This window comes from Orbicella franksi, chromosome 11 (assembly GCF_964199315.1).
Source record: "Orbicella franksi chromosome 11, jaOrbFran1.1, whole genome shotgun sequence".
Classification (NCBI taxonomy): domain Eukaryota; kingdom Metazoa; phylum Cnidaria; class Anthozoa; order Scleractinia; family Merulinidae; genus Orbicella; species Orbicella franksi.
The window spans coordinates 3,310,691-3,322,053 of record NC_138155.1 but is presented as its reverse complement, the minus strand read 5'-3'; the positions used below and the strand labels follow the sequence as shown (position 1 = coordinate 3,322,053).

Sequence of the window (11,363 nt, the reverse complement as noted above, 5' to 3'; positions counted from 1 at the left end):
TTTGTTAGATTTACTTTCAGTTTCGAGTCGAATTCATGACGTATAGCCTTTTATAGAAAGTCACGGTGTCATGCAACTTTTCAAGGAACGATTGCATGACAGAAAATTAGCTAGTCTTCAGTTGCTGTTCACATTAATATTAAGTATCCTGTAGGTTCTTACTTGTCCAGATTTGAAGCAAAACAAAACAATGATAAAAGCTGACTTGTTTGACAATTTCCCGTTTAATGTGCATGGTGCGTGGCGCGCAAAGTGACAAAACCTGACTTACAAGTTATTCGGACCCTATTCGTTGAGTTAGTTTTACAGCAGAATTTTTTCGCTTTGTTTTAAGCCTAATGTTTGTTTGATGATATCTGATATTATCTCTTCATGTATCAGGTCATAAATTGTTAGTAACATTAGCTGGAGACGATCCAAAATGATACCCAGACATTGTTCGCTTTCCGAGGTCGGCTTTCTATTCGGCGTTGTTGACTTGAACAAGACTATATCCCAACATCAACTTTTTTGCGTGGGTTGACTATCGATAGGGGAGATATGGGTTTCTCGAAAATAAACAGCCTTCCATTCACTCAGGATTTCTAATGTTTTAAAAATAAAACATGATTACTGTTCACACCCTCGGCGAGGGAAACTTGAAGGGGTAGACCCCGGCCGTCCACTTCCGTAAAAATCTGTTCTGATCTGAAAGGAAATTAGTTTAGTTCGCGCTCTTCTACTTCAGTACTTGTTCGGATGAAACATGAAGAGTATCAAGTCGCTATCGCTGCTTCTCGCATTTGGTGAGTATTTTTTGAGCTTTTATTTAACTCGCTTATTATTAGCTCTAAATCTTAGCAATACTGCCCAGTATTGGATCCATTGTATGTATCATTATATTAAACGTTTCGTTTTTAGTGCAGAGTGCACTATTGGGATGGTTATGGGGGTTGCCTGCCGCTAAGGAACTAAGGCGCTATGGCGCTATGGCGCTATGGCGCTATGGCACTATGGCGCTATGGCACTATGGCCCTATGGCGCTAAGGTGTAAACTTTAATGTTTGTTTAATTAATTAATTTCAATTAATTAATTAGTCTAGAGGCAGGGAAGTAGTGGGAGTAGGGTGGGAAAGGTACATGTGTACTCTACGTAAAACACATTCCATCGCCGTCGCTTAACTTTGAACATCGCAAAGCTATATATTTGTTTCAGGTAACCCCTTGCTCTCCTTGTGGTACCATTCTCCTTAGAACAAAACTAATTTGCCCTAAACGCATGCGTAGATTAGTTAGGGTTCGTGGCCTCTATATTAGGTGAAGGATACATTGCATACGGAATCACGCACAAATGTTGAGTGGTTTTCCTTATGGTAGAGCTCAACATGTAAGACGCATGCGTTCTAGCATTGTTAGTGTTATACACTATCTTTACACGCAGTATTTTATATATCGTGTCATGTGACCAAGGACGGCAGTTATTTTTCAGGTAGCGCCAGTTGTCCCTTTTTATTGCAAAAGTGAAACGTTACTGTGGCTGCGTAGCTTTTAGAATTACAAACAGGTCGGTTCAACAGATATCTGCTGTTTTCAATCTACAATAGTGTGCTTGTCAGAGTTCAAATATATTGCTTCTCCTTAGCGACTTGTTTATTTCTTGCCTTAATTGTGTCTGTAAGAGAGACCAAAAAGTTCTCAAGTTAGTGGCGTTAATACTCCGCAAATTGTGAATTTGTAACAAAAGAAACCAGAAAAATGCTCAAATATTGCTGCAGACGCCGTGGCACCTAATGAAAGCGCAAATTAATTTAATCAGTCTGTGAGGAGACTCACTCATATCGGTCAAGTAGCGCTGTTTATCTTCAATACTTTTCGTTGAAAAGCTTCTCAGCCATCAATATCGTTGTGTGTTAATTTTGAATTGTTTTATTGTTAACAACAAAGGTGGCAACAGAAAAAGAAAGTGGTATTTCATGACTATCTGATAATTAAATTAGTTCTTGTTCATCGGTAAAAATTTGCATTTTTAGTAAAACATCGTCTCTGTTCCGTTTCTTCATCACTACATCAGATATTTAACTTTCTTTCATTTATCTCCAAAAAACAAGGACATCTTCCGTATGTTTTGGAGAAAACAGGGGTTTCATATTACATGGCTTTGCGAGGAAAACAAAAGTATCAAGTTACAAAGTTGGCGTGAAGAGCTAAATTGTCACGTTTGCTGCTTCAGCGTATTGTTGAATTTAAAATGAACGAAAATCAACTTAAAGCACCAGTAGTAATTAATTTGTGCGTAATGTTTGGACCTTGAATGAAAATACAACCTTGAAACATACACACTGCAAAGGGGAAAAGCCGTAGCAGACTACCAAGATAGACACAAACCGGAAGTGAACCGAGTAGGGGTGAGTACTTATGGGACTACTGTACCAGAGCTATCAATTGCGCTCTGCACTATCTGAGATTGTCTCACTAGTTTTATGCGGTGGTTCCTTGTACTGCCGGAGTAATATTCTTGCCCTTCAGTCAAGAGGTCGCTGCTAACTTTTTAAGTGTCGCCGTTGAATACAGTGTTATACGTTCTTCATCGTTTGCGCTTATGAAAGAAACATTAACGGCGTGCAGTGACTGACTAGTTTAACTTAATAAAATCAACATCTTCACTAAACAATATATTTTACAACGGAGCGATATATTTTACAACTGAGCGGTGTCGGAAATTGAAACTAATTGAAAACTCGTTCTTCTTTACCTACTAAGCATGTTTCCATATTTATTACTGAATGAAAATCAACGAGGTTAACTAAGAAGCACACTTTTATTTCACACTTTCGATTCTGTCACGGGAACTTTAATTTCACAAATCCATGCAAGCAAAATATTAATTAAGTGCGAGAAAAGTTTTATATAGTTAATTAAACAGTGCTGGTGTGAGTCAGTGGGTCATTAATCATCTTGAGTAACTGTCCTAACTTTCAAAAACAAAAAATACAGAAAATAGATCAATCAGGAAAATGTGTTCTCTTTCCTAGCAGTTTGACTTTAATTTTCGATCTCAACTCTGAAAGAAATACTTTACTAAACTGCTGGAATATATTCGGGAAACTGCCGCAGCATTGTCAAGTGTTTCTAGCACCCTGTCGTCTCAATAAATATACCACTGTAATACATCCCTTGGCTTTGCATTTGGACTCCGTTTCGCGAAGTAGCGATTGGAATGGCAGTTTCAGTTTCTTAGAATGTACACCTCACTTCTCAGGCAAAATGATTTCTCCCTTAAATTATCTATGCCTAGGATTTGAGTGGCGCTTGTAGCAGTGAAGATATTTATTACGATTTTGTCCTTTTTTTTTTCGTGGCTGTTTCTTTCCCGGATTCAACTGTAAAACGTCGTGTGAATGTGAGCCGCACTCGCAATGATGGAAATGGTAACACGATTCAGTTAAAAAGTCTGTAGTTTGCAGTCTGCATTTTACCCTCAGTCTGCATTTTACCCCCGGCCTGCAGTCTGCAGTCCACAGTCTTCGTTTTAGCTTTACAGTGACCGCACTCGCACAATGTGAAGTTTTCAGTAAAAAAGGCAAAAAGCACTTCAGTGTTATTTTGAGTGTAATACATTGAAAAAAAGTTTGCTAGGTGGTGGGTTTAGTATGAGGACTGTCATTACATGTTTCGTTTCAGCGTTTCAGGCATCTGAAACGAAAGTGATTTGAATATAAATGACTTAGAGTATACTAATGAAGACCGATCAATGATAACTGCATTCGATGAGCCATAAGTGTTTGATTTTTCAATAACGGGAAATGTCACAGCTATTAATACAACTCTTTAGACAGTCATACATTAAAAGAAAATCACTTCCTTGTTTGTTTTTGAGTGTTTAAACCGTGTATGTTGATCGATATACAAATTCGCGTGCGCACGTGCACGTGCGTACCAAATGAATGTGGAAAGCCCCTCGAAACCGAAACCGGAAAATTGAATTGTCCGGAACGGCGTGTAAAAAATGTTGCCGTTTTCGAGGACTGCATGCAAAAAAATATATTTTTCTTTGTCTCGCCAGTATTTCCAAATAATAATTATGATAAAACAAGGTACTCAAAACAAAAAGAAAAACGTCGAGAACAACTGTAAAATATTTTAAATCAAGACAAGTGCGGGCTTTAAATGGAGTAAGATTGACACGCGCTAGACCCGACTTAAAATTCAGTAGTCGGAAGTCGAACTGCATGTAAAAGCGAGAAATTTACCTTAAAATACGATTATATAGTACTTCAAAGGACAGAGAGTAAACAACTTTTCCGTTGCGTTTAAAATAAATGTAGGTACATATCCCAGGCATAGAAAGCTGAGCCACCATTTGAGAGGTACAAAACAGCTAAGGATGAAAGCGTTCCCAAAATAATGCCTCGGTACAATTCATTGACGTATGTTATGGTAATTTTTTGAGCTTTGTAAGCATCTTTCATGATTTCACTTTCTATTTGTGCAATGGTCAGCTAGTTGTGAATGAAACTGCGGGCCGGCCGGCGCGTTAAATATATTACGGCTTTCTCTAATTTCTATACAGCTCCTACAATACGTTACTTCGCATTACTGGGTCAGTGATTTGGCGATAGCAAGACAAACACTTATGGCTCATCGAATGCAGTTATCATTGATCGGTCTTCATTAGTATACTCTAAGTCATTTATATTCAAATCACTTTCGTTTCAGATGCCTTACAAGACTTACAGAATGATTATCGATGAATCAAGTCTCATACGAAATCTCGTTTTGTCTGCCACGAAATGATGACGTGGTTAAAAAACCAAAATTAGAAACTGATGACAAAGTCTGCAACTTTAAGTCGTTGCATATTTAGTTGAATATTCAGCACTTCTATAAGACCCAGTAATTCAATTTCGACACGATCTCTTCGTCTGAAGCTTTGAGGTACCGAAGATGAATCGCAAATGTCTACAATTTGTTTTCTTAGGTGAGTAAGATAGTTTTATTTTCTAAGCTAAGTGTGTCGATATAGCTTTTTGTCAGTTTGTATTTCATTTGTTAGACAAATATTTTAATATGTGGTTTCAACAGCTATTAGCGGCTATTCGAAAAGCCCTTGCGGTGAATATGACTCGTACACTTTTGAGAGGGCGTTTATACACCGGAGTCTTTAAATTGAAAACCGTTCAGTTATGCCGGAATTATGTATGTGCTGAGTGGGATTAATAAACAAGTAACTCAGTTCAATATTATTGGTATATTTACCTCGCTGTTTATAACTCCATTTGGTAAATCGATAAACCAATTAATTCCCATTTGTGAGCAATTTTCACCCTCAGACAGCTGCGATTTTCACTGATTAATACCTATCTTCCAATAAATATCTGCAAGTTGTCTTTTTCTTCAAATGGCAGCTTAACACCATGTTTTTTTTATCCCTATCGCGGCCATGAATTTTGAATTTTGCACATCAATTATCTTTGTAAGCGAAAACTGGATTGTAAACACCTTTTTGTAAGAACCTCTGTCATGTTATGTACTGAGTTTTGTTTCAGTCGCTTTTCAGTTTTCTGGGATTACAATTGACGTATATAAAACCCGGAATATTTCCCTCATTAGAATGAACTTTTACGCAAGTTTTTAATGGAGATAACGAAAAGTATTGATGAACGTGACTCACTGAATCTGATAAATTCGTGACTTACTTATAGCGATATTTATCCTGTAGAAACTTGAAATTTTCATGGCAGGAATTCAACATAAAACGAAACGGGAATTAAACATCCTTGCGAGATTCTGGAATCTGTACCCCTCAGAATCAAGTGTTTGCCCAACAATATCTTTAAGAAAGAATACAAATGCCACCTTCTGAATAATCAAACTTGATTTTGCTGATGCTGCAATGTTTTAATTTCCTGTTTGGTTTTGCTCTATCACACATCATAATCATGATTATTTAAGAGTGAATGTAGTGTATGTATGTTGTAATAAAGTCTATCTAGATCTAGCTTAGCTGCACTTAGTCTGTTTTTTTTTTTATGCTGCAATTTCCTTGATCATGGCGATGTTCAACCAGAAAGCTCTTGCTACTTTGGTCACCGCTCACATGTAGAGTGTATGCACATGACGTCATGGCAGCCGTATTGGTGTTCCAAGACAATGAAACGGCGGCCATGTTGGTGTATCAAACCAATCCTGTAGGAGTTGAACTCTTTTCTTATGTGAAGACTTCTTTTTGTTCCAATAAATTTGCATGGCTGCTCTTTACGGCTTCATTTTCTTAATATTTCACTCTTTTAATAACTTTACTTGTAAAATGTATGTAAATGCCCTACATAGTGTAAATAAAGAATTGAATTGATTTAAGAAATTGCAACCAGAGGACTCGAGAACAAATTCCCTTCAGAATTAAACGACTTATTTAACTGCGTTTTTGTCTCTTTCTTTCCAGTTTTGTTTTGTTATGGTGCAAAGTTGGTCAGCTCTTGTACACAGGACCAATTTGACGTTAAAGCGAAGGCCTGCCTGATCGATGAGTTTTTTAGTACCATCAAGGAAAACCCCAAGCAAGACTGCAGGTGAGTGGTGGCCATGTTTGTTCAGTGGAAGCCATAGACATGCTGATACTACAGCTAGTTGGAAATGTTCTATTCCTATAGCCGAGGCTTTTATGTGTTATGTTCTTGGACAAGACAGTTAACGCTCACAGTGCCTCACCCTACCCCAGTGTACAACAATGCCGTAGGGTTCCTCTGATGATAGACTGGCAGCTAGATTAGTTAATCTGCTGGTACATGGCCTTTTCGATACAAGGGGAACGCGAGATAGACACAACAAAGAGCGTGGGAACGAGTTGATGTTATCATGACCGTTGGCAAATGTAATTTGTGATAATCGGTACTGACATAAATTGATATTTTGCCGACACGGAACAGAGAACTGAGTGCCAGTGTAGTACGCGAGGGCTCATGGGTAGTACGTTTTTAAAAAGAGACGGTTGAGAAACTTGTCACATTCTACGGTCAGCCTTGCCACTAGCACTTTCCCATAAGGTTTATTTTTATTGTGTAATTAGCGTTATATGATTTGTTTTTTCTTTCTGTTGTTTATAGATCAACCTACCTTAAAACTGTCCCTATTTTTCCTAACAAGAGGTTTTTTCGGGTTTACGTGTCCGGCTTTGGCGCATGTAGGACGTTACTTGATGTATCTCTTATCCACTTTGTTGTAAGCTCATTGTCGTAATTAAAACATATCTTGGGCCTGGCTGACCATCGCACCCATGCCTCAACCTTTGAGTGTGTTCGGTTGTGTAGTGAAGGCAAAATTACGATAATTCCTGGCCATTCTGTCGGCTGGAATGTTCGAGATCTCTAATTTGTTTGCATTTTCTTTTCAGTGCAGCGTACCTTGCTATGAAAAACTGCATCAATAAGGTTTTGTATGGATGCAAGAACAACACGGATCCCCAAAACCTGACCAATATTTCCTCCAGAGCACTAACAGTCATTGGCTCGGAGAATTATTACTGCAGATACGGTATGCTGAATTCGTTCGAGGGAATCGACCTGCAGCCCGACTGCCCGAAGAAAGCCACGAAAAAAGTGAAGAACTGTGCTGCTTCCTTCCACAAGGAATTCAGCAAAGACAAGGCAAGCCCTTCCCTATGCAGGTTAGTTACAGACCTCAGTTCAAAGTGTTAATTCTCCTCGAGTTTTGCTTTACAGTTTCTTTTTATGTTAGCTATGAGAATTTGGAGATCCACCAGCTTTCTGGTTGGCTGAAAAAGGCAGGATCTTTACTCTGATTGGCTAAAAAACCTTCTTAACCTTTCCTCTGATTGGCTTAAAAACCTAACCTTTCCTCTGATTGGCTTTAAAACCTGAGCTTTGTATCCTTTCCTCTGACTGGCTTAAAATCTTATTTTTGAAACGGTGTCAGAGCTCTATGAAATCAAATTTAAAACATAGATCGAAAAAAGAAACTATTTCTTTTCCTTCCTCTGTCTAATGCCACTGTGATGTTTTTTTGTTTTTGTTTTCATTGTTATTATTATCTCAGGAAATACACGAAAGCCAAGAGCTGCGTCAAAAAGGTTATTGAGAAGTTCTGTAAAAAGACAGAGAGAACACGGTATATTTTAAAGATATACCAAGACCCGTTCAATCCCTACTGTCCCGGGAGCGTCGACAGACGGAAGTCACCAGGTTAGATCTGATCTGTCGGTTACTAAGAAAATAGATGAAACCTTTTTTTAATTTAACAGCCCGCAAAACCACCTTTTCTGAGACCATCCTTTAAACCGCTCCTTTGACTGCAGCAGTACTAAATTATTTTGGTGAATTTTGCCTCTCAGAAGTATTTAAGTCATAAAATAGTTGCATTTTAGGCTGAACGAGGAGTCAGTTCATGGCTATACGTGTAATCTTTTCTCGCGCGTAAATGTGTTCGCATTTCAATTTCCTTGAAGAGTTCGTAAATTATCTTTTCCTCAGTACTTTCTGTAATACCCTTCCCAGTGCGAAATCGAGAAATAATATTCTAGCAAAGCAACTGTCACACCTGACAGAAAGTAAAATCGCTGGGATGGGGGGGGGGGGTTCGGGGGGGTTCGCTCGAGTCGCTGACTTGGCCTAAGAATGCCGGACTGATCCCATTTCCGAGGACCTTAATTTTAAAAACAGGGGACCATCTTCGGCGGTAAATATGAACTCCCTTCTCTAAATCCTGTATCCGCCCCAGAGTCGCAATTTGATACAAAAGAATAGTTCGAGCAGTCTTTGCTTGAGAGCTATCTTATCATAAATTGCCTCTTTGTTTTGGTTTCGTTTCTACAGTTCGAAGTCCCCTAAATCCTTTTGGAACATGTTCAGCCCGGGAATACTTCATCCTTACCAGAGTCTGCATGGGACGCTTTATACGGACACTGCAAGAAAATCCCAAGAAGCCCTGCAGGTTGGTATACAGCTTTTGAGTTGGCATTGGGGATGGGAGGGAAGGGGAATATTGCTGCGAAATTTTTGTGATTCAGAGATAGTCGTGACGTTTCACACAACATTGACCCTTTTAACAATGCCTTTAGCTCGAGTGGTTTAGGGCTCTGAATTTGAAATCTGGAGGTCCCTGGTTCAAATCCTCCACCCTTCGGCTATCTGGGTTTGTTCTCGGCAGTCCCAGGTTTAACTCCTCGACCGCGTTGTGTGATATTTTGTGGTTCAGTTTATTTACCGTGTCCCGAATAGGCCATTTCCGGATTACCTTTTGCCTCTGTGTCAAAACCTACAGGTTTATTTTCATGCAAATCAAAGTCATTTTCATCTGAGTGATTTTGCACAAGGAATCGTTTGGAAATAAACAGAGGGACAAGATGCCTCGGAAACAGCCTATTAGCACAACAGTGCTCAATGCATTTGACACTTAAATAGATTTATTTAGTTTTTAATCTTTTTTAGACTTAATACATTTTTTCTGTTGTTTTTGTTGTTGTTGTTGTAGATCAGTGTTCACTAAAAAGCTTCATAACTGTGCCAAAGGATTTGTTCTTCACTGCCACAAGAATGAATCGAAGTATGTGAAGCAAAACATTGAAAGATCATTCGCTCGCAATCGAGCTTTTCAACAACGCAAATACTGCCACGGCATGAACTTTCAGCTTTCATACCCATCATTGAAGCGCAACAAATGTAAAGATACATATTTGTTGGAGAAACAGAAATGCGAGGAAGACTACGTGATGAGTTATAGAGCGAACAAAGCAGACAAGTCTCTATGCCGGTAAGTGGTTTTTTGCTCTAATGACTGTTTCGTTTCAAATTTTAAAATCAGGAGCGAAATTTGCGTTATTTTGTCCAGCTGCGTAAAAATATGGTCTTAACATAAAACAGCACGGAAAAGCTTTGTTTGAAAGTAAAGATTCAAATGGACATTTATTTGAAAATTGTGGAGTATTTAGAGTTGAAAACTAAACCATGATAGCGATCCGTGGGCAGACGAAACAAACATAAATAACACAACAGACCAATGAGAATACGAAACAAATTCACGTGACTTGCGCCAAGCGCGGGAAAACGCGCGTTGCCATTTGGTTTTACTTTTGCATCATTCTGATTGGCTGAGTAAAGGTATGAGTTTTTTTAACCAGTTACAGTGCGAAGTAAAGCAACACAGAAGCAGTTAGGGGTGAAGCATTTGACTTTTGAGGGGTACGGTGAGGGCTTGCTGTGGGTGACTTTGTACACGAGGCACAAACGTTTAAAACCCTTACCTGAACTAGGCAATTTTTTCTCGGAACGTGTGTATTCATGGTATTTTTTCCTCCGTGTAGCATATATGGTCTTCTTCTTTTGCAGACTTCTGATATGACGTAGTCCGACCACACAATTAACACTTTACCTGCTCATATTTTTTAATCATATGCAATTGTAAGCGCATTGAGAATTCTAAATGCGCAATAAGAACCTTTTTATTATTACTGACTTTATATTTAATCGATTCTTTCACAGGAAATACGCAGAAGCCAAACGATGCGCAAAAAATGCCACTCTTGCGCTCTGTGAGGACACGCCACAACTCCGTGATGAGGTTAACTTCATTTATGATAGGTTCAACCCATTCTGTGTTTCCCTCTCCGACCCACCGGCCGGCAAGGGGCCTGGGGAGCGCCTACCGCGCGAGTCTGGGCCTCAGCGTCCTTCAAAAGCCAGCACCGTTCCATTAATCGGAAGAAGTGACAGCATCTCCAGTGCAGCTCAGCCAGTCACTGCTAAACTCTTAACCTTTGTTTTTTCCTTTTACCTCCTCTTTATAGGAGTATCTTTCTTTTAATTGTATGTCTGGTTCAGAGAAGACTATGAATTGAGAAAAGGTTACCATATTATTGCTAAGAAAAGATAATCATAAAGTTCTATGGAATTTGCTTTTGTTGAGAATTCTTTGATAGAAAAATTTTTCGACAAAGGATAGGAACTTTATTAATTAGCTACACTGGTTCTATTTGCGGGAATCTACTGAAAAACCGGAAGTACAGTAGTTTGCAGCTGGGGTAAAGTTCTAGCAAAGCTAGATCATATTACTTTAGTCATGTTCCTTTGGTTTAAATGTCAAACATTAATTATAATATATACAGATATTATTTCTAAGCTAAACAGGAAAATGTTTGATTTCATTTGTGGATAGACTGACAGAGAACACAATTTTATATACCAGTTACGAACTATATGCTACTTCGGTAGTTAGCCTGCTTAGCAGACGTTTCCTCTTCGCACTACGTTGTAAGATTTATACTCGTACTTATACTCGAATCCGTGTGGGCTATGCCAGTTCTAACTATAAACCTCCACATATTTATTGTAGTTTTCATGAATTTTATCCACTTATGATGGCAAATTAACGAA

At 38.7% G+C, this 11,363-nt stretch overlaps 1 protein-coding gene across 1 annotated transcript; it reads left to right on the top strand.

Moving 5' to 3' along the window:
* The first annotated feature begins 262 nt into the window (after window positions 1–262).
* LOC145502592 (uncharacterized) lies at window positions 263–11,134 on the top strand. Its single transcript, XM_081481915.1, has 7 exons — window positions 263–785; window positions 6,422–6,548; window positions 7,370–7,642; window positions 8,032–8,177; window positions 8,808–8,925; window positions 9,466–9,744; window positions 10,473–11,134. Exons 1-7 carry the CDS (start codon window positions 746–748, stop codon window positions 10,792–10,794), a joined length of 1,305 nt encoding a protein of 434 aa, XP_081338041.1. The 5' UTR covers window positions 263–745; the 3' UTR covers window positions 10,795–11,134.
* The last annotated feature ends 229 nt before the right edge of the window (window positions 11,135–11,363 follow it).

Bases quoted from the DNA above. Each gene is read 5' to 3' on its own strand.
- LOC145502592 (XM_081481915.1), top strand. From the start codon at position 746: ATGAAGAGTATCAAGTCGCTATCGCTGCTTCTCGCATTTG. The intron at 786-6,421 runs GTGAGTATTTTT...CTTTCTTTCCAG, and splicing joins ATCGCTGCTTCTCGCATTTG to TTTTGTTTTGTTATGGTGCA. The intron at 8,926-9,465 runs GTTGGTATACAG...TTGTTGTTGTAG, and splicing joins AATCCCAAGAAGCCCTGCAG to ATCAGTGTTCACTAAAAAGC.